This window comes from Mixophyes fleayi, chromosome 4 (genome assembly GCF_038048845.1).
Source record: "Mixophyes fleayi isolate aMixFle1 chromosome 4, aMixFle1.hap1, whole genome shotgun sequence".
Lineage (NCBI taxonomy): Eukaryota > Metazoa > Chordata > Amphibia > Anura > Limnodynastidae > Mixophyes > Mixophyes fleayi.
In genome coordinates this window covers 13,177,204-13,202,497 of record NC_134405.1, presented here as the reverse complement: position 1 = coordinate 13,202,497, position 25,294 = coordinate 13,177,204, and the positions used below count along the sequence as shown (strand labels likewise).

General features: G+C 38.7%; 1 protein-coding gene across 5 annotated transcripts in view; it reads left to right on the top strand.

The window, feature by feature from the left end:
- LOC142151043 (uncharacterized) overlaps nt 1-25,294 on the top strand; it is a 160,374-nt gene that overhangs the window by 72,704 nt on the left and 62,376 nt on the right. For 3 of the 5 annotated variants that reach the window (XM_075206310.1, XM_075206312.1, XM_075206311.1), the window contains one exon: nt 16,100-16,211. In XM_075206310.1, coding sequence (XP_075062411.1) covers nt 16,100-16,211 — 112 coding nt within the window. Of the gene's footprint in view, nt 1-15,218; nt 15,722-15,839; nt 15,938-16,099; nt 16,212-25,294 lie in introns of those variants that run through there. The other 2 variants (XM_075206309.1, XM_075206308.1) reach the window with 2 other exon arrangements.

The window sequence follows — 25,294 nt, the reverse complement described above, 5'->3', positions numbered from 1 at the left end:
AAAACTCCAGTATTATATACATTGCCAAAGATCCACAAGAATCCACTCAGACCCCCTGGAAGACCGATAATATCGGTTACGGGATCTGCAACCGTGAATTTATCAGAGATTATAGACTTATATCTTCAACCTTTGGCAAAGAAGGGGAAATCATATTTGAGAGACACACAAAGCTTTCTGCAGAGTCTGTCTCAGGTAATTTGGGATTCTAAATTGATATTGGTAACAGCAGATGTCAAATCGCTTTACACAATAATTCAGTACGAATTAGGATTAAATGCGGTTTCAGAAGCGCTAAATGACTCTGAATATACAGAAGGATTAAAAAGTTTCATTAATGAAGGGATTCATTTTATTTTGACGCATAGTTATTTTCGATTTGGAGGACATTATTATGCACAGTGTGTCGGGACAGCCATGGGCACCAGGTTTGCCCCAAGTTACGCTAATATTTTCATGACCCAATGGGAGAATTCACATGTTTGGAAAGGTCATGATTTTGGGGCAAGCCTGGTGTCCTGGCTTCGTTATATAGATGACATATTTTTTATTTGGAGAGGAACGGAGAAGGATTTAGATTTATTTTGTCAATACCTCAATAGTAACAGTATGAATATTGAGTTGACTTTTGATGTCAGTAGAACAGAGGTTAACTTTTTAGACATAACAGTTTACATCAATGAGGGACAAATACAAACTAGGACATATAAAAAAACAACTGTCACCAATAGTTATATCCAAAGAGAAAGTCATCATCATGCTGTCTGGTTAAATAACATTCCATTGGGACAGATGAAAAGAGTGAGGAGGAACTGTTCCGAGGACACAGTATGTCAGTCTCAAATTAAAGAAATAAAAGAAGCCTTTTTAACAAAGGGATATAGTGAGGAGATGTTGAGAGAAGCAGAAGAGAAAGTATTGAATTATGATCAAAAAGCTCTTGTCAATAGCAATAACCTAAGGGTTAGCAATAAATCCAAGGGTTTTGAATGGGCATTTATTTCTGAGATTACTAACGAGCATACATATGTTGAAAATATATTTAAGAAAAATTGGAACCTGTTAAGGCGGGATGAAATAATAGGTAATATCATTCCAGAAAAAACGGTTTTCATTTACAAAAAAGCACCTAATCTAAAAAATAAAATAGTAAGGAGCAGTCTGCCAGAAGAAACAAGAAAATTCATTAGAACGGTGGGGTTCCACAGATGTGGCCCTTGCATGGCGCGTAGAACATGTAGTTCTGACAAAATTAAGACTACAGATTTAGAAATAAATGGTCATAAATTTACAATCAATCAGTTTATCACTTGCAATACAAGTAATGTTATATATGTTATCAGATGTAGATGCGGAAAAATATATGTAGGGAAGACTACCCGCCCCCTAAAGATCAGATTGAGGGAACACATCTATAACATTAAGAAAGGTCTAGATACACATTCCCTATCTCAACACTTCAAAGAAATACATTCATGTAAGCCCCAACAGATAAAAGAATTTTGGGGCATACAAATGATTGAAACGTCATGGAGAAATAGAGATTTGGGAGGGACTTTGGCAAAAGCAGAGATGCAATGGATATATACATTACAGGCATTACACCCTATGGGTTTAAACTCAGAATTCGAGATCAAGTGGTTCCTGTAAAATATCATGTTACTTCTTAATGGTTCTGTAGATTTGGAGGTAAACATGAGGAGTGTTTGGTTTGAGGCGTTCATGAGACAGTCCTCTCACACACCCGGTTTGTGTCATTCCTGGAATTTTGTGTTTATATATACGATCGTTACCATCTTTTTAAGTCATAGCTCCCAGATTCTCATATACCTGTGTGTTGAGCATAATAAATCACATGACTTTGTGCGCTATTGGTAACATCATATGTGATTATCACCACAGTCTACATGCCATTATTGTATTGTGTGTATATTGTGCATATTTTGGCATATAAGGGCAGTATGATAAGTGTTTATGTCTACATACCTTTCATACATCAATTTAGGTCATTTGATACATTAACCGATAGAAGTGTAATGTGTCACTTACCTATATTGGAGTAAATCCAGTTTATCTATTGATATGCAAATTTACTGTTACATTAATGTAAGAAATATGTTAATTTATACTGTTTTATGTTTCATGTTCATTCATGCCTTCATCTATATTAACGGGAGCAGCACGTTATTTCATTTTGTTTTTTTCTGGACGTGTTTTGCGTCCGTTCTCGGTGGGAGTGTCTGTGTGGACACTAAGAGGACACTGAATATGAATACCGCTCACACGGAAAAATAAAATTGTTGTGATCCAAGCCTGGATGTGAAACTAAGGAGGAGTAATGAGCAGTGTCAGGGAGGAAAGACCAATGGGAATCCCCGTAGAGCGGCGCAAGTTTGTGATATGGACTATTTAAGATCCATAATTTTTGTATGTGTTAGTACCTTGATAAAGACCCATGTAAAAGGGTTGAAACGCGTTGGTTGGATGGGTGAGAAACCGGAGACTATCACAGGTGACATATGATGTGGATTTCTGACGTGTAACAACTTTTAAAGAACCTGCTATGTGAATGTGATAGTTTTTATCTGGCACGAGTTTTATCTGTATATACCATTCCATTTTGGAAATGGTATTTTTTACTTTTGTTGCAATAAATTTTTAAACCATATCACACAAGGTTTTTCCTTGGTTTTATCCTTCATTACATGTGCTGAGAGGATAAACAGGATGGCTTACATTTCTGGGAGATGATTCAGTGGATTAAAGCCATCTGTGTGAAGCGAATGATCGATTCCTGTCTTGTAAGCTGATACCCTCATGGGGTTTTTTCCTGAAGATAAACCGCACTTCTGGAGTCCTTTTATGGATAATATAGATCACTATCTGTTTTAATAGATTGTATCATATTGGTGATGGTATATACCTTGGATAGTTTGTACCATCTACACTATGTTGTTTTATATATTTCCTTATATGTCCAATGAGTCACATTGAAGAGTGGACACGTATAGAACATAAAGGCATTTTTAACAAGGGGAAGCGTATGTGAATATCCTTTGAGTGGAAAAAGAGAGAGCCAATGTATGTTACATTTTTTTCTATATATGTTTGTTTTATGTGAAGTACAATGGGTTTCACAGTTGCATACTAAGCTGCATAGCTGAGTGGAGCGCTTAAGTAGACTCTTATTACATCTTTACCTATGTTGACAGAATAACCACCTGTAAGTGAATAAGTCAGTCAGCGGTTTGTCAAATATCTATAGTAACGATCGATCGGAGCACAGAATAAGAGACCACACAAGTGTCTGGTTTCCAAACTGAAACTACTTTTACTGCAGAAATAACTCATATAATTATACATAACAGTTTTTTAGGGGTATAGAAGTGTAACAACCAATTAGAAAACAGTAACTTATGAAAACAACAAGCTAATGATACATTATGCGTATTGTGCAATTTGTAAGTTTTAAATCTTTCTTATGTTTTTATCTTCTCGGCATTCTGCCACCAGTCTTAATGTTACTTTTCATAGAACATTCAGTCCTTGGCTTGTCCATACTCTCTGGGAACATCTTATTGTAACATTTTATGAAGGCTTCAATCTTTGTCTTTTCTCATTCTGAGTACAATATCTACTAATTTATTTTAAAGCTATAACATAATGATTACTTATATGGATATGTCATTTTCATTTTGCAAACTCTCACAGTCCCCAATTTTAATCATTATTTTACAAAAAATTCTGCCTAACAAGAAACAAGCAAACAGACTAGGGTGATGGTTCTAGAGGCTATTTCCCTACGAGGTGATGCTTGTCATCTTTCCAGGCAGAGGGTAATAACCTTTGACACATATCCAGGGCCTGATTAAGGGTTCTGGCCGCCCTAAGCTAATACGGCCGCAGCGCCCCCCCCAATATATAGGTGTATAGGAACACTCCTGAATATGAATGTTCAAGTGTATTCTCCAGCATTCAAATGTAGACAGATTGTGCCATTGTCTCTTACCTGTTCTTGCTCTTCTCTCTTGCAACTTTGTTATCCTCTCGCTGGCTTCTGGAAAGTTGGTGTCCTGTTTTGAAATTGCAAAAATGTATTATAATGCAAAATGTTAACAAACCCTGAATGATTAGGCCCTTTAGTTAAAACAAAACACTCTATTATGGCCAGCTAAAAGTACCCCATTGTACAGGCATATATAAGCAATATCTGAATATTTGTGGTCAATCAAATACAAACCTCTACCAGCCCCATCTCACTAATATTTACTATTCTAGTGATTGCTGAGACCACAGAGAGCATCCATGTAACCGCCACACAATCATGAGATTATGGCCCCCAAAAGCTGCTCTATTTTTTAAATAACCCCTGCAGCCATTTTCCTTAACCCCCCCCCCCCCCCCACAGCCATTTTCCTTAACTCCTCCTGCAGCCATTTTCTTTAACCCCCCTGCAGCCATTTTCCTTACCTCCCACCCTGCATCCATCTCCCCTGCAGCTATTTTCCTTACCTCCACTCTGTAGCTACCCCCCCGTCACATCAAAACTCCCCCAGTCACATATATCAGCCCCCCTTCTCTGCCCTCCTTCACACATATAAACCTCTCTCCCTCCCTATAGATTTTCATGGCAGCCCCCCTCCCACCCTATAGATTTATATGACAGTCCCCCGTCTCCCACCCTATAGATATGCATGGCATTCCCCCTCCCTTTCCCTCCCTATACATATGCATGCAGTCCCCCCCCTCCCTCCCTATAGATATACATGGCAGTCCCCCCCTTTTCCTCCCTATACATATGCATGGCAGTCCCCCCCTTTCCCTCCCTATAGATATGCATGGCAGTCCCCCCCTTTCCCTCCCTATAGATATGCATGGCAGTCCCCCCTTTCCCTCCCTATAGATATACATGGCAGTCCCCCCCCTTTCCCTCCCTATAGATATACATGGCAGTCCCCCCCTTTCCCTCCCTATAGATATACATGGCAGTCCCCCCCTTTCCCTCCCTATAGATATACATGGCAGTCCCCTCTCCATCCCTATAGATATACATGGCAGTCCCCCCCCCCCCCTCCTTCACTTACCTGTAGTTGACTTGTGTCGGCCAGCGTCGCTCCTCGCTCCTCGCTCCTCAGATCAGCAGGCAGGAAGTGAAGACTTCCTGCTTCCTGTCTGCTGCACAGCAACAGCGATTGGCTGCCTGCTGCTGACCACCAATGCTTTTGATCGTCGCCACCTCCCCCCCAGATGATCCAGAGAAATTAATTGATGGACACTTACTAAAAAATAAGACATGAAATATAAATTTTTAAAGGAGCACACTGGAGATGCTTATCTAGAAGGATAGTTTTCATGGCTGTACCTGGCCGATTGGGTCAAGGGTATAGGAGGATGGGTATCAGGTCTTATACATGTTGTACTTCAAGGACTGTTACTAATCCTTACTATTATTATATATACTAATAAAATTGATGATGTGGCTTATTAACAAATGTATTAAAGCTAAGTGTTTCTCTTCCAGAAAAATGAAATATACCACACCTGTCTTAACCGCTGTACTGTACACCCCATCTAATGAGTGTGAACCTTGTGGAGCTCTCAGTACTGCTGCCATCTGTGATCAGTGCAGACACCAAGAACCTTTTCCTTGGAATCCACATGCTTGTTACTGAAGCCTATCCTTATGAAGATATACAGCACAATGGACAATCCCTTTTATTATGAAATAAGTGACATATAACACTTGCCGAGCGCACTGTGTATTTTCTCCCTCCCTTTCCTTTTTTCCTTGGTTAGAAGATAAAAAGGAAGCACAAGATGCCCCATAGACTCTTATGTTCACTGATATATGTGAAGATCTGACATCAGGACATGTGTCGGGTGTAAGACGGTTGTCGACTCATTGACCATCTATCAGCTAGAAGAGGGATCATGGACTTGCTATTGGTGGGGGATGGGTTGTTCTATGTATCCAGTTTTAGCCATCCCTATTCATATGTTCTGTTAGAAGGGTGTATGTGTATAAATACCATTAAAAGCGACAGCAAGAATGTGATCTCTGATTGGTAGTGTTAGGGCAAATAATGAATAAAAATATGGGAAATGAGAAATGTGATTTTGCTAAGCAGACGCCATCTTGTTGCCTTATAGCCATTTTGTTCTCTTATAGCTTAAAGACAGCTTAGATACTGCTAGTTTGTAGGAGTTATTCATTGTTTCCAAGAAACTATGCCCATGACCTTGAATATGGCAGAACAGGAGATAAACCAACCCCACTGGGGAAAATTCCTGTGTGAAAATGAGAGAATGTAGCAAGATCTGTGTAAAGGAAGCATTAGTGGTTAAAAACCTTTTGGGGTGTAGTTTTCTGTAATACGTGATTTTGTGCTCTATAGATAAAGACTTGTAACTAATATATCAGAGCTAATTGTACACGCAGAACTTGTAGTGTATTTAGTTCTCTCCGGCTGATGAGCTCGTAAACTGACGCTTACAGGTGAACAATCTGATTTAGATTCGACAATATAGGTCATACTTGCCAACTCCCGGAAACAAGATTCCGGGAGAGGGGGCATGACTGGAGGGCGGGAGGGGGCGGGGCGAGGCTAAGCGCATCATTTTGGCCCCACCCCCGCGAAAACCGTAATTTACATTGCGGGGCGGGGTAAAATGACGCCATTTGACTCCCCCGCCCCCTCCAAAATGGCGTGATTCACCGAGAATCGCGCCATTTGATATCCAGGATCCGGGAGAAATGCCAGCTCGCCCGGGAGACTGACCCGAATTTCGGGAGTCTCCCGGACTTTCCGGGAGAGTTGGCAAGTATGATATAGGTAGATATATAGATAGATATATAATGGTGATATTATATTATATATAAAGGTGTGTTATATGTTATATAAAATATAATGGTGTATTATATGGTATATAATAGTGTATTGTATGATATATAATGTATAATAGTGTATTATATGGTATATAACAGTGTATTATATGATATATAATGGTGTATTATATGAATATGATATATAATATATAACGATGTATTATATGATATGCAATGGTGTATTATATAGTATATGATATATATAATGGTGTATTATATGGTATATAATGGTATATTATATAGTATGTAAAAAAGTACAGTACAGATATAAACACAAATGTATATGTAGAAGACACCATATATATTATAATATATAATAGAAACACTGCTCATATATCATACATTACATAGAAGAATATCCTGTGTACATGTCTGTGCTATGAGCTATATAGTGTAATCAGAGTTGGATAAAGTTTGCTATATAAAAAATGACAATATGTGTCCTCAGAGTAAGAGATCAGCGGCCATTTTCTTGTAGTACTGATAATGAATATCAGTCTGTGTAAAAATACTTGATTTAATTCTGTAGGAAAGTGAAGTGAACATGTCTTATAGTTAGCAGATACTATGTCTGGGCACTGTAATCACTAGAGTCAACGTCGTATAATCACCAGAGTCAATTTAACATAATCTATTAGTGTCATCATTCCAAATGAGCGGCGGCCATTTTGTTGTAGTTTTCAGACACCAAAACTTGTTTCACATCATTTCCCAGCTAACACCGCGTGACGCTGCGGAGGGGGCGTGGTCACAGTCTCCAGACGCCATTTTATGTGGTGGAAAACGTGATACATTCACAGGTAATTTATTATATTATGTTATTATTATATAGAGGGGAGGGGTCTGTACAGTGATATATGAGGAGGAATAAGACATCTTCCAACACACACTGTGTATTATATCCATATTATACTATGTTATTATTATATAGAGGGGAGGGGTCTGTACAGTGATATATGAGGAGGAATAAGACCCCAGCACACACTGTGTATTATATCCATATTATATTATATTATGTTATTATATAGAGGAGAGGGGTCTGTACAGTGATATATGAGGAGGAATAAGACCCCAGCACACACTGTGTATTATATCCATATTATATTATATTATGTTATTATATAGAGGAGAGGGGTCTGTACAGTGATATATGAGGAGGAATAAGACAGCTCCCAGCACACACTGTGTATTATATCCATATTATATTATGTTATTATTATATAGAGGAGAGGGGTCTGTACAGTGATATATGAGGAGGAATAGGACAGATCCCAGCACACACTGTGTATTATATCCATCTTATATTATTATTATTATATAGAGGAGAGGGGTCTGTACAGTGATATATGAGGAGGAATAAGACAGCTCCCAGCACACACTGTGTATTATATCCATATTATATTATATTATGTTATTATATAGAGGAGAGGGGTCTGTACAGTGATATATGAGGAGGAATAAGACAGCTCCCAGCACACACTGTGTATTATATCCATATTATATTGTGTTATTATTATATAGAGGGGAGGGGTCTGTACAGTGATATATGAGGAGGAATAAGACAGCTCCCAGCACACACTGTATTATATCCATATTATATAATGTTATTATTATATAGAGGAGAGGGGTCTGTACAGTGATATATGAGGAGGAATAAGACAGCTCCCAGCACACACTGTGTATTATATCCATCTTATATTATTATTATTATATAGAGGAGAGGGGTCTGTACAGTGATATATGAGGAGGAATAAGACAGCTTCCAGCACACACTGTGTATTATATCCATCTTATATTATTATTATTATATAGAGGAGAGGGGTCTGTACAGTGATATATGAGGAGGAATAAGACAGATCCCAGCACACACTGTGTATTATATCCATATTATATTATGTTATTATTATATAGACGAGAGGGGTCTGTACAGTGATATATGAGGAGGAATAAGACAGCTCCCAGCACACACTGTGTATTATATCCATATTATATTCTGTTAATATATAGAGGGGAGGCGTCTGTACAGTGATATATGAGGAGGAATAAGACCTCTCCCAGCTCACACTGTGTATTATATCCATATTATATTATGTTATTATTATATAGAGGAGAGGGGTCTGTACAGTGATATATGAGGAGGAATAAGACAGCTCCCAGCACACACTGTGTATTATATCCATATTATATTATGTTATTATTATATAGAGGAGAGGGGTCTGTACAGTGATATATGAGGAGGAATAAGACAGATCCCAGCACACACTGTGTATTATATCCATATTATATTATGTTATTATTATATAGAGGGGAGGGGTCTGTACAGTGATATATGAGGAGGAATAAGGCAGCTCCCAGCACACACTGTGTATTATATCCATATTATATTATGTTATTATTATATAGAGAAGAGGGGTCTGTACAGTGATATATGAGGAGGAATAAGACAGCTCCCAGCACACACTGTGTATTATATCCATATTATATTATGTTATTATTATATAGAGGAGAGGGGTCTGTACAGTGATATATGAGGAGGAATAAGACATCCCCCAGCACACACTGTGTATTATATCCATATTATATTATGTTATTATTATATTGAGGAGAGGGGTCTGTACAGTGATATATGAGGAGGAATAAGACAGCTCCCAGCACACACTGTGTATTATATCCATATTATATTATGTTGTTATTATTATATAGAGGAGAGGGGTCTCTACAGTGATATATGAGGAGGAATAAGACAGCTCCCAGCACACACTGTGTATTATATCCATATTATGTTATGTTATTATTATATAGAGGGGAGGGGTCTGTACAGTGATATATGAGGAGGAATAAGACAGCTCCCAGCACACACTGTGTATTATATCCATATTATATTATGTTATTATTATATAGAAGAGAGGGGTCTGTACAGTGATATATGAGGAGGAATAAGACAGCTCCCAGCACACACTGTGTATTATATCCATATTATATTATATTATGTTATTATATAGAGGAGAGGGGTCTGTACAGTGATATATGAGGAGGAATAAGACAGCTCCCAGCACACACTGTATTATATCCATATTATATTATGTTATTATTATATAGAGGAGAGGGGTCTGTACAGTGATATATGAGGAGGAATAAGACAGCTCCCAGCACACACTGTGTATTATATCCATATTATATTATGTTATTATTATATAGAGGGGAGGGGTCTGTACAGTGATATATGAGGAGGAATAAGACAGCTCCCAGCACACACTGTGTATTATATCCATATTATATTATGTTATTATTATATAGAGGAGAGGGGTCTGTACAGTGATATATGAGGAGGAATAAGACAGCTCCCAGCACACACTGTGTATTATATACATATTATATTATATTATTATTATATAGAGGAGAGGGGTGTGTACAGTGATATATGAGGAGGAATAAGACAGTTCCCAGGACACACTGTGTATTATATCCATATTATATTATGTTATTATTATATAGAGGGGAGGGGTCTGTACAGTGATTTATGAGGAGGAATAAGACAGTTCCTAGCACACACTGTGTATTATATCCATATTATATTATGTTATTATTATATAGAGGGGAGGGGTCTGTACAGTGATATATGAGGAGGAATAAGACAGCTCCCAGCACACACTGTGTATTATATCCATCTTTTATTATTATTATATAGAGGAGAGGGGTCTGTACAGTGATATATGAGGAGGAATAAAACAGATCCCAGCACACACTGTGTATTATATCCATATTATATTATGTTATTATTATATAGACGAGAGGGTCTGTACAGTGATATATGAGGAGGAATAAGACAGCTCCCAGCACACACTGTGTATTATATCCATATTATATTCTGTTAATATATAGAGGGGAGGGGTCTGTACAGTGATATATGAGGAGGAATAAGACCTCTCCCAGCTCACACTGTGTATAATATCCATATTATGTTATTATATAGAGGAGGGGTCTGTACAGTGATATATGAGGAGGAATAAGACAGCTCCCAGCACACACTGTGTATTATATCCATATTATATTATGTTATTATTATATAGACGAGAGGGGTCTGTACAGTGATATATGAGGAGGAATAAGACAGCTCCCAGCACACACTGTGTATTATATCCATATTATATTCTGTTAATATATAGAGGGGAGGGGTCTGTACAGTGATATATGAGGAGGAATAAGACCTCTCCCAGCTCACACTGTGTATAATATCCATATTATGTTATTATATAGAGGAGGGGTCTGTACAGTGATATATGAGGAGGAATAAGACAGCTCCCAGCACACACTGTGTATTATATCCATATTATATTATGTTATTATTATATAGAGGAGAGGGGTCTGTACAGTGATATATGAGGAGAATAAGACAGCTCCAGCACACACTGTGTATTATATCCATATTATATTCTGTTAATATATAGAGGGGAGGGGTCTGTACAGTGATATATGAGGAGGAATAAGACCTCTCCCAGCTCCACACTGTGTATAATATCCATATTATGTTATTATATAGAGGAGGGGTCTGTACAGTGATATATGAGGAGGAATAAGACAGCTCCCAGCACACACTGAGTATTATATCCATATTATATTATGTTATTATTATATAGAGGAGAGGGGTCTGTACAGTGATATATGAGGAGGAATAAGACAGATCCCAGCACACACTGTGTATTAATATCCATATTATGTTATTATATAGAGGGGAGGGGTCTGTACAGTGATATATGAGGAGGAATAAGGCAGCTCCCAGCACACACTGTGTATTATATCCATATTATATTATGTTATTATTATATAGAGGAGAGGGGTCTGTACAGTGATATATGAGGAGGAATAAGACCTCTCCAGCTCACACTGTGTATTATATCCATATTATGTTATTATATAGAGGAGGGGTCTGTACAGTGATATATGAGGAGGAATAAGACAGCTCCCAGCACACACTGTGTATTATATCCATATTATATTATGTTATTATTATATAGAGGAGAGGGGTCTGTACAGTGATATATGAGGAGGAATAAGACAGCTCCCAGCACACACTGTGTATTATATCCATATTATATTATGTTATTATTATATAGAGGAGAGGGTCTGTACAGTGATATATGAGGAGGAATAAGACATCTCCCAGCACACACTGTGTATTATATCCATATTATATTATGTTATTATTATATAGAAGAGAGGGGTCTGTACAGTGATATATGAGGAGGAATAAGACAGCTCCCAGCACACACTGTGTATTATATCCATATTATATTATATTATGTTATTATATAGAGGAGAGGGTCTGTACAGTGATATATGAGGAGAATAAGACAGCTCCCAGCACACACTGTATTATATCCATATTATATTATGTTATTATTATATAGAGGAGAGGGGTCTGTACAGTGATATATGAGGAGGAATAAGACAGCTCCCAGCACACACTGTATTATATCCATATTATATTATGTTATTCTTATATAGAGGGGAGGGTCTATACAGTGATATATGAGGAGGAATAAGACAGCTCCCAGCACACACTGTGTATTATATCCATATTATATTATGTTATTATTATATAGAGGAGAGGGGTCTGTACAGTGATATATGAGGAGGAATAAGACAGCTCCCAGCACACACTGTGTATTATATACATATTATATTATATTATTATTATATAGAGGAGACGGGTGTGTACAGTCATATATGAGGAGGAATAAGACAGTTCCAGGACACACTGTGTATTATATCCATATTATATTATGTTATTATTATATAGGGGGAGGGGTCTGTACAGTGATATATGAGGAGGAATAAGACAGCTACCAGCACACACTGTGTATTATATCCATATTATATTATGTTATTATTATATAGAGGGGAGGGGTCTGTACAGTGATTTATGAGGAGGAATAAGACAGTTCCTAGCACACACTGTGTATTATATCCATATTATATTATGTTATTATTATATAGAGGGGAGGGGTCTGTACAGTGATATATGAGGAGGAATAAGACAGCTCCCAGCACACACTGTGTATTATATACATATTATATTATGTTATTATTATATAGAGGAGAGGGGTCTGTACAGTGATATATGAGGAGGAATAAGACAGCTCCCAGCACACACTGTGTATTATATCCATCTTTTATTATTATTATATAGAGGAGAGGGTCTGTACAGTGATATATGAGGAGGAATAAAACAGATCCCAGCACACACTGTGTATTATATCCATATTATATTATGTTATTATTATATAGACGAGAGGGGTCTGTACAGTGATATATGAGGAGGAATAAGACATCTCCCAACACACACTGTGTATTATATCCATATTATATTCTGTTAATATATAGAGGGGAGGGGTCTGTACAGTGATATATGAGGAGGAATAAGACCTCTCCCAGCTCACACTGTGTATAATATCCATATTATGTTATTATATAGAGGAGGGGTCTGTACAGTGATATATGAGGAGGAATAAGACAGCTCCCAGCACACACTGTGTATTATATCCATATTATATTATGTTATTATTATATAGAGAAGAGGGTCTGTACAGTGATATATGAGGAGGAATAAGACAGCTCCCAGCACACACTGTGTATTATATCCATATTATATTCTGTTAATATATAGAGGGGAGGGGTCTGTACAGTGATATATGAGGAGGAATAAGACCTCTCCCAGCTCACACTGTGTATAATATCCATATTATGTTATTATATAGAGGAGGGGTCTGTACAGTGATATATGAGGAGGAATAAGACAGCTACCAGCACACACTGTGTATTATATCCATATTATATTATGTTATTATTATATAGAGGGGAGGGGTCTGTACAGTGATTTATGAGAGGAATAAGACAGTTCCTAGCACACACTGTGTATTATATCCATATTATATTATGTTATTATTATATAGAGGGGAGGGGTCTGTACAGTGATATATGAGGAGGAATAAGACAGCTCCCAGCACACACTGTGTATTATATACATATTATATTATGTTATTATTATATAGAGGAGAGGGGTCTGTACAGTGATATATGAGGAGGAATAAGACAGCTCCCAGCACACACTGTGTATTATATCCATCTTTTATTATTATTATATAGAGGAGAGGGGTCTGTACAGTGATATATGAGGAGGAATAAAACAGATCCCAGCACACACTGTGTATTATATCCATATTATATTATGTTATTATTATATAGACGAGAGGGGTCTGTACAGTGATATATGAGGAGGAATAAGACATCTCCCAACACACACTGTGTATTATATCCATATTATATTCTGTTAATATATAGAGGGGAGGGGTCTGTACAGTGATATATGAGGAGGAATAAGACCTCTCCCAGCTCACACTGTGTATAATATCCATATTATGTTATTATATAGAGGAGGGGTCTGTACAGTGATATATGAGGAGGAATAAGACAGCTCCCAGCACACACTGTGTATTATATCCATATTATATTATGTTATTATTATATAGAGAAGAGGGGTCTGTACAGTGATATATGAGGAGGAATAAGACAGCTCCCAGCACACACTGTGTATTATATCCATATTATATTCTGTTAATATATAGAGGGGAGGGGTCTGTACAGTGATATATGAGGAGGAATAAGACCTCTCCCAGCTCACACTGTGTATAATATCCATATTATGTTATTATATAGAGGAGGGGTCTGTACAGTGATATATGAGGAGGAATAAGACAGCTCCCAGCACACACTGAGTATTATATCCATATTATATTATGTTATTATTATATAGAGGAGAGGGGTCTGTACAGTGATATATGAGGAGGAATAAGACAGATCCCAGCACACACTGTGTATTATATCCATATTATGTTATTATTATATAGAGGGGAGGGGTCTGTACAGTGATATATGAGGAGGAATAAGGCAGCTCCCAGCACACACTGTGTATTATATCCATATTATATTATGTTATTATTATATAGAGGAGAGGGGTCTGTACAGTGATATATGAGGAGGAATAAGACCTCTCCCAGCTCACACTGTGTATTATATCCATATTATGTTATTATATAGAGGAGGGGTCTGTACAGTGATATATGAGGAGGAATAAGACAGCTCCCAGCACACACTGTGTATTATATCCATATTATATTATGTTATTATTATATAGAGGAGAGGGGTCTGTACAGTGATATATGAGGAGGAATAAGACAGCTCCCAGCACACACTGTGTATTATATCCATATTATATTATGTTATTATTATATAGAGGAGAGGGGTCTGTACAGTGATATATGAGGAGGAATAAGACAGCTCCCAGCACACACTGTGTATTATATCCATATTATATTATGTTATTATTATATAGAGGAGAGGGGTCTGTACAGTGATATATGAGGAGGAATAAGACATCTCCCAGCACACACTGTGTATTATATACATATTATATTATGTTATTATTATATAGAGGAGAGGGGTCTGTACAGTGATATATGAGGAGGAATAAGACAGCTCCCAGCACACACTGTGTATTATATCTATATTATATTATATTATTATTATATAGAGTAGAGATGTTTCTCATGGTTGTTCAGGAGGCACCCCCGTTGGATAATTTAGGAATTGAATTACCCCCTATGTCCATGTTTTTATGGAATCACCCTAATGACTGTATCAGTGTGTGTCAGGTTTCTATATGGTGTCAGGATATTACTGTATATTTCTCTATGCAGGAGAGGGAGAATTTAGAAGGAATCCAGGGTCTGTACAAGGACGTGATGATGGAGAATCACAGGACGCTCACATCACTGGGTAAGAGGTGACTTTCATTTATTGTAAAGGACAAAGCAGTTTTGAGGGCACCTAGATACACACATTATCTAATTATAATCTATCTACAATGTATTCAGTCACTGTGTGTCTTCTACAGATGGTTCCAGTAACAGAAATACCTCAGAGAGATGTCGCCATCCTCATTATTTGCAAAATTGTACTGTGGAAAATCACAGTAACCAGCAGGAGTATCAGGTAGATGGAATTGAGGGTCTCACCAGAATACCAAAGTGTCTTCTTACTATATGAGCTGTACAGCAGCTCTGGGGTTTTATACACTGACAGTCTTATGTTTAATCTCAATTCATGAATTCAACATAATTAAGATGTCAATTTATTGTTTTGTGGGTTATATAGGGTGATGACCTGACTATTATTAAGGTAGAAGTTACAGAGAGAGAAGAAGAGACGTATGTGAGAGGTGAAGAGCAGTGTAAAGAGGAGGAAATCCCTACAGATATCAGCACAGGTGAGTAAGAAACACCTGTTACAGAAAAGAGTCACAAAGTCTCCTTGTTGAGTCACTACAGCAATCTCTTATTCTACACCCTGCTCTGTCAGTATAATCTAATGAGGAAAAGGTATCTGCCCAGTGGGTGAGTCAGGAGCCTTCAGCTACTATTAGACTCTTGTACTCCTCAATTTCAATCTGTGCCCTGAGATCTGACCAGTCTCCTCCTCACACACGCTGGTCCTTCATCATCAGCTATTTATATAGCACCACTAATTCCACAGCTATGTACAGAGAACTCACATCAGTTCCTGCCCCATTGGAGCTTGCAGTCTAAATTCCCCAACATACACACACAGACTAAGGTCAATTTAATAGTAGCCAATTAACCTATGGTATGTTTTTGGAGTGTGGGAAGATACTGGAGGAAACCCACGCAAACACATGGAGAACATACAAACTCCACCCATATAATGCCATGGTCGGGAATCTATCTCATGATCCTAGTGCTGTGAGGCAGAAGTGCTATTCACTAAGCCACTGTCCTGCCCATTCTCAAACAAGACTGATTAATATCGGTCAGTAGGATGACACCCTGTGCGACATTACCAATGATCTTCCCTGTGCACTACCACATGTGACATTACCCATTATATTACTTGTGTTATAATGCCTAAATGTTTGATTCTCAATATGTGTATGCTAATACTGCAATACTAAAGCATATAGCAGGTAATCCCCTCTCCCTAAGATCACACACAGCCCATCACAACAGACACTTCACACGAACTGCACCTTCTCGCACCCAGAACTATAAACTCTCACCAGTCATTGCACAATATCCTCCCCTGTTGCCCATCTTTGCACTGTTTCATTTACCTAGTCTGTCCTTAAGCTTTCTTTCACTCTGTGCCCTCACCATTCTGTTTTGCTATTTCATACATTCTTCTACTGCTCTGCTTCTTCCGCAAAGACGCTTCAGTCTAAATTAGTAACATCACTCTGTCAGCAGAGCTTTGCTACATGAGGTTCACCAAAGAAAGACATAGAGACTTCTTCAATGTTTTCTTTTACTACTTATGCTTCCACATGGAAAACTTCCAGTAATGTAAGCACAATGATAGGATGTGCTGCTAATTTAGCCCAGGTCTACTCTACTTTCAAGGCTCCAGTGTGTATGAGGGCAGTGTCACTGGATAATGATGCTTCCTGTCCTATGATGTTGGCTGGGCAGTGTGTATGATTGGGAAATGTTACTCACCAACGTCAGCATTTTGGGTGAAGTTGTTCATTGTGGTTGTACAATCTGCCTGTCACTGTGGCTGGGTCTATGTGATGGGCTTGGCAATGAGGTTGTGTTAAAGTGTTCTTAACTTGCAAATTGAAATTAAACAACTGAACATCCTTAATAGTAATAACATTTTGGGGAATTATAATCTGTCCCTCAATGTAAAAACAAGGGGGAAATGTAATTCTAGCTATAATTATACTTAAACAATATTAATAAATGTGTATCTCAGGCGCACACCGCATGTAGCACCGAAATATATATAATCAAATCAAATATAAGTAAATATCATAAAACCATCTAATTAAAAAGCAGTCTGTTGCTGGGAACCAGCTGGGCTTACTTTGCCACCATCCCCTTAAGTTGTTCCAAATTCGCTCCTCCTGCCGCAGTAGGAGGAGCCTGCTGCCACCACTGGACTCCTTTATGGCATCCAGAACCACGTTCCTTCTGGATAACTCGCTGCTAGGGTACCGCCTTGCTGGTACACGTTGGCTGGTACCCCTGACCGTTTACTATGGATCAGGGTGCTGTGGATGGATCCCCCTGGCCTATCACACTGGCCAGAGCTTCTGGGTTGCGGGCAGAGCGGTGGTACTGAAGAGCTGGGTGCAAACCTCAAACAGCCAGAAACGGATTAGATTTTGGGTCTAATCTGTAGGTCACAGGATTACAGCAATATTGAAGAAGTTGTCAAGCAGGGTCTTGAAACAAAGAGTGATGTTTATTTCGCTCAAGTGTCCTGAAAAGGTATCAGTGGTCAGGTCAGATTGAAGATCAGAATGATACATTTCAGTGTACAAGGGCTCTCTTTATACAGTTTTAGACACAGCCTCACAGGTTATTTATAGAATCCGGATGCAATTTGTTTACCCAAACATAGATGTACATGCATAGCAAAGCTAACAATATTTACGCATATCTATGATATCCTAAAACCTTGCTGTGATTTCCTGCATCTTACAGTGGACATCTGACAGCATGTCTAATTACACCCCTTCCTTTCCCTTAAGGGGTACTGGACACTCACATCAAAACGTCTAATCAACATGAGATTAGCATGGGTGCTTTCTTCCAACTGTTGCAGAATACACATTTCCTCCAAAGAAAAGAATTCCACAAGAAAAGTTGCAAAACCCCAATCAAGGCATATCCTTACACCAAGATATACAAAAGACGTTCTAAACAAAGGCTTATTGTATCAGATATATACATCAGAAATAATGGATCTAGCCCGGAGGTTTACAAACTGTGCGCCGCGGCTCCCAGGGATGCTGTGGCGCTGTCACTGGGGTGCCGCGGGCCAGCCATATAAAAAAAAAGGAACACAGAAACTTACCAATCCGTCGGGCGCCGGGACCCAGCAGCCTCCTCTCTCCCGCAGCTGTCACAGAATATAGATGTCCGTAACAAGCTGCGGGAGAGAGGAGGCTGCTGGGTCCCAGCGCCCGACGGACAGAGCGTGAGAGGGGCAGTGGAGGGGGACAGGGCGTGAGAGGGGCAGTGGAGGGGGACAGCGTGAGAGGGGCAGTGGAGGGGGACAGAGCGTGAGAGGGGCAGTGGAGGAGGACAGAGTGTGAGAGGGGCAGTGGAGGTTGACAGAGCGTGAGAGGGGCAGTGGAGGGGGACAGAGCGTGAAAGGGGCAGTGGAGGGGGACACAGCGTGAGTGGGGCAGTGGAGGGGGACACAGCGTGAGTGGGGCAGTGGAGGGGGACAGAGCGTGAGGGGCAGTGGAGGTTGACAGAGCGTGAGAGGGGCAGTGGAGGGGGACAGAGGGTGAGAGGGGCAGTGGAGGGGGACACAGCGTGAGTGGGGCAGTGGAGGGGGACACAGCGTGAGTGGGGCAGTGGAGGGGGACACAGCGTGAGTGGGGCAGTGGAGGGGGACACAGCGTGAGAGGTGCAGTGGAGGGGGACACAGCGTGAGAGGGCAGAGGGGGCAGTGTGAGAGAGGGCAGAGGAGGGGGGACAGCGTGACAGAGCAGAGGAGGGGGGACAGCGTGACAGAGGGCAGAGGGGGCAGTGTGAGAGAGGGCAGTGTGTCTGGATGCAGAGGGGGCAGAGTGCCTGAGGGCAGAGTGTCTGGATGCAGAGGGGGCATTTTTCCATACAACTAAATAAGTATTTCTGTCCTGACCTAAATACTTATTACAATTTTTTGACCCAACTACTTCTAAAACAGGACTGCTCAATAATTATTTTGGAGGGGTGCCTTGAAAAAATTTGGAGACTCTAAGGGTGCCGCGAACTGCAAAAGTTTGAGAACCACTGATCTAGCCTCTAGCAATTTTAAAAGAGAAAAAAAAATGAATTTTCTCCCCTGGTCTCAGAAATAAAGATTTCCTATACCAAAATATACACAATATAAAAAATAAGTGCATTTGCAATGATATAAATAAGCTCCCTGCGCTATTTTCTTTAAATAAATTTATACCATAAGTTATCTATAAGTGATCCAGTCACAACATCATTTTGGAGAAAAATGTGACAAGTGAGATTTTGGTGAAATACTAGAGAAAAAGGAGGTTTTTCCCTTTTGGGCTTCATTTTGACTCATATGTGGAGAAGACAAAAAAAGACTTAATCCACGGCTTGGATTTGAAATGACTTTGGGAACAAACTGCTTTTTAATTAGATGGTTTTATGATATTGAGTTATATTTGATTATATATATTTCTGTGCTGCATGCGGTGTGCGCCTGAGATACACATTTATTAATATTGTTTATGTATAAGAGTGAAGTGGCACTCTTGCGTATCAGGGCAGCAATCACATTTTTGATTATACTTTGCGCTAGGTACATGATAGTTAGGTGCAAGATGTCTATCTCTACTTTTTTTTTCCTACAGGTGGACACAAGAGCAGGAATACCTCAGAGGGACATCTATTTTTTTCTCCAGAATTTAAAATAAAGCATGAAAACATGCAAGATTCTCCAGTAGAAACCTGCAATAACCAAAATATACATCTAGTACTTCACAATGCAGGTATATTGTCTGATCCCTCTAATCATGAGGAATGCCCTACAGATAACTCAGATATCGCTACAAATAGTACAGCTCATGGAGGTGATCATATATTTTTATGTTCTGAGTGTGGGAAAAGGTTTACACATAAATCACATCTTATTAGACATCTGAGAATTCACACAGGTGTGAAACCATTTCCATGTTCTGAGTGTGGGAAAAGTTTTACACATAAAGCAAATCTTCTTACACATCAGAGAAGTCACACAGGTGAGCAACCGTTTCCATGTTCTGAGTGTTGCAAAAGTTTTACATATAAAGCAAACCTTCTTGCACATCAGAGTAGTCACACAGGTGAGAAACCATTTCCATGTTCTGAGTGTGGGAAAAGTTTTACATATAAAGCAAATCTTCTTGCACATCAGAAAAGTCACACAGGTGAGAAACCATTTTCGTGTTCTGAGTGTGGGAAAAGTTTTACACATAAGCCATATCTTATTAGACATCTGAGAACTCACACAGGTGTGAAACCATTTCCATGTTCTGAGTGTGGGAAAAGTTTTACACATAAAGCAAATCTTCTTCCACATCAGAGAAGTCACACAGGTGAGAAACCATTTCTATGTTCGGAGTGTGGGAAAAGTTTTACACATAAATCAAGTCTTACTCGACATCTGAGAACTCACACATGTGAGCTTTACAAATAAATCAGATCTTATTGGAGAATTTATACAAGAGAAAAGTGATTTTCATTAGCTGAGAGACATGCAACAGGATTGCAGAAATACTCTAAGTAACATAAAAGCTGCTCATTTTAGTAATGTAGGTTAAAAACAAAACCAGGCCTAAATATATTTCCAGAGTGTATACTAAAATGTATATTGACAACTGCGTTATGGAGGGCAATTCAATGATTCAGTCACCTAATATATTAAAATGTTGTAATTTAATTGCCGTCCACAGACAGGTGGAATGTGTGTAATCAACATGATACTGCTGGAATAGACCGTTCATGTGTGGAACTTATTGCAGTTTCCTTATTGTTTTATATACAATAAACTATACTTAATATACTTTTTTCATTGTACACCTCTTCTCTTGGGGCACTAATTCGCTCATTCGGCTTCCAATACCACGTCTACGCTGATGACACCTAAATATATATCTGTTCCCCTGACCTCTCCTTCTATACTATCTCATGTAAGTAACTGTCTTTCTGCTATCACCACATTGATGTCCCAAAGCTACCTAAAACTCAACATGTCCAAAACAGAACTTATTATCTTCCCTCCTGCCAGAGTCACCACCTGCCCTCAACTCTCCCTCACTGTCAATAACACCACAATTTCCTCAGTCTCCCAAGCCCACTGCCTTGGTGTAACACCTGACTCCGCCCTCTGCTTTATTCTGCACATCCAGACTCTCTCCCATTCCTGTCAACTTCACCTTAAAAGCATTGCCAGAATACACCCTTTTCTTCCTCAACATGCTACCAAAACTCTTATCCATTCTCTCATCATCTCCTGTCTTGACTATTGCAACCTCCTGCTATCTGGTATTACTGATACCCATATATCCACACTTCAATCCATCCTAAATGCTACTTGAAGACTGATCTTTCTCTCTCACCGCTGCATATCTGCTGCACCACTATGGAAATCCCTACACTGGCTCCCTATGTCTTCCAGAATCACATTCAAATTACTCACCCTTACCTACAAAGCCCTCAACAACAACACCCCTGATTACATCTCAAATCTCATATCAAAATACTCTCCGTCCCTCACTCTTAGATCTACCTCTGACCTGCGTCATGTCTCGTCTCTGATAACCACCTCTCACTCCCGCCCTCAGGACTTCTCCCGTGCTGCTCCCCACTTATAGATTTCCCTACCACGCTCAATCAAATTTTCCCACAGCCTTCAAATCTTTTGATGCTCTTTGAAAACCCATCTCATTTTTAGAGGTGACCTTATCCTCGATAACACTATTCACACTAATGCACCCTCACAACTATCCCAATCTCCACGCTGAGCCATACTCGCTCCTCTTGTTTCAGCTGTGTAAGCTCTCTAATGAGCAGGGTCCTCCATACCCTTTGTTTTCATGTCTCCATTCATTTTGGCTGCCTTGTCTGTTCTTGTTTTATGTATGTACTGTTTTATAAATGTCCTTCTCTTCCCTACTGGACGGCGCTGCGGAGCACTGTGACACCTTATAAATCTACGATAATAATAATATAGCGGTCACTCTGCCCAGTAATAATAGGACTACACTTTCCTAAGTAATACATAATCCCGACGATAGGCAGGTGGGATCCGGGATATTATTACATAATGTTTGTTCATACTCTGTTGTATTATGTTTATGATGTGACGTGGTTTATGCAATTATTTCTGTAATCTCTGTTATTATCTCTCTGGGCATCATTTACAAAGATGCAAAAAAAAGACCCACAGTGCAAATGCAGTTTTGTGACACCATGTTGCTGCTCTTGTGCCAACACATCCATTTATACAGTTACATGTGTGGCTTTGTAGTTCAGGTTGTGTCTGCAGGGTGCTCCTTATAGCAGGAGCTAAGCACTTCTGGCCATAACTTGCTGAATGTCTTCTCTCTCATGTCTCTCAGGGTCTTTGCACTTTACACATACAAGGACTGAACAGAGCCCAGTCCTTGTCCTATATTTTTAATGAAACCCCTTTTGTACCTTCTATGCACACTGAAAGCACCTTTATATGGACATACATAAACAGAAATGTGACACACTGTAGATACAGTCCCAATGTCCCCTCATTCATGATTTAATACATAATTGAGGTATGAATAAGCAGTATAAAACAAAGAGAAACCAGCCCAAAATATACATCCGGAACATAAAAAAATACTAATTAACCCATTAGTATTATTTCACATGTCCATATTCTTAAAAAAACAACACATTAAAACAATAAAATTAATTATACAAACACATTTGATATGCCGATTGGAAACTTCAACATACAAAAAAACAATTTCTCAAGATCCGACTTCTCACACATATAAAAACTCATAGCTTATTTAATGTATCCATACTTAATTAAAAGTCAATATATGGACACATACATGAACACATACCTATATATGCGTAAATGATCAAAAGAGCTGTACAATCCATTTCTTAATCTGGAGGAAAATTAGAACAAAAACAACATTACTGAAAGAAAAAGCATTGTCTATTTAAACATACACATGCAATTGTGTGTATGCATACATTTGTATAATATGTGAGTATATATAAAAAAAAGTGCTCATTGACAGCACCAATAAGTACCAATAAAACCTCAAGTAAGCAAACGCTAACTATTGGTGTATATACACTCTAAGGGCTAGATTTACTAAGCTGCGGGTTTGAAAAAGTGGGGATGTTGCCTATAGCAACCAATCAGATTCTAGCTGTCATTTTGTAGAATGCACTAAACAAATGAAAGCTAGAATCTGATTGGTTGCTATAGGCAACATTCCCACTTTTTCAAACCCGCAGTTTAGTAAATCTAGCCCTAAGAGTACCAAATACAAATTACAAACAACAACAATAAGTGGTGCATTTATGTAATAAACTCCATTTTGGGGGGTTTAAATTCACAGAATATCATATATCAACAAAAGGGACCTAAAACAAGCAGATAACGTAAGCTATAGTAATTTGTAAATGTGAGGAGTTTGTATGTTCTCCCCGTGTTTGCTTGGGTTTCCTCCTGGTGCTCCGGTTTCTTCCCACACTCCAAAACATACTGGTAGGTTAATTGGCTGCTAACAAATTGACCCTAATCTGTGTGTGTGTGTGTTAGGGAATTTAGACTGTAAGCCCCAATGGGACAGGGACTGATGTCAGTGAGTTCTCTGTACAGCGCTGCAGAATTAGTGGCGCTATATAAATAAATGGTAATAATAATAATAAAGATACCAATCATTAAATTCTGTTGTGTCATTTAGACCATCGGGTGATAAAGTCTTTAGCTTAAAAATCCTTGAGGCTTCCCCCTTACATAGATTTTTATATTAATCTCCCCCTCTAAGAGTCTGTTTGATTCTCTCCAAACCTGTAACAGTTAAAGCTGTCGGGTAGCTATTATGTTTATGGTAAAAATGTCTAGAGACACTATGCGTAAGTAAACCGTGAAGAATATTCAATCTGTGTTCATTGAATCTGATCTTTAAGGACCGTGTAGTTCGGCCCACGTACTGAAGGCCACAAGGGCACTTCAGCACGTAAACGATGAACGTAGTATCACAATTAATACATTTTTTATCTCAAATTCTGATCCGTTACTTGTAGATTTTATAACTTTTTTACCATTTTCCAAAAATGTACAGGTCAAACAGACATTTTTATTCCATCTATAACATCCTATTGGTTTGGGGCACAACCACATAACTTCATTCTTCACATTGATGTTGGCAGAAGTACATTCAATTCTTGTTTTTTAAAACGCTTGGGCCCAAAAAATTCTTCAAACTGTTATTTTTGACAACTCTTGGTTTCGTATCCAAAAGGTTTCCTAAAATCGGTTCATATTGCAACACTTTATAGTTTCTAAACACAACATTTCTAATCTGATATGATCGGTTATTAAACCTAGAGATAGAGGCAGGTAAGTGTTTCTGGTCCAATATGTCCTTAATACTATGTTTCTTTGGAACTAATAAATTGCTCCTATCTTGTTGAAGTGCAAATTTCCTGACCTCCTCTATAAGGCTATAAGGATAACCTCTGTCCAGAAAGTTCTTAGACATAATTTCAGCCTGTGTGTTAAAGTCTTCAATTTGAGAACAATTTCTTCTAAGTCTATTCATTTGTCCTTTAG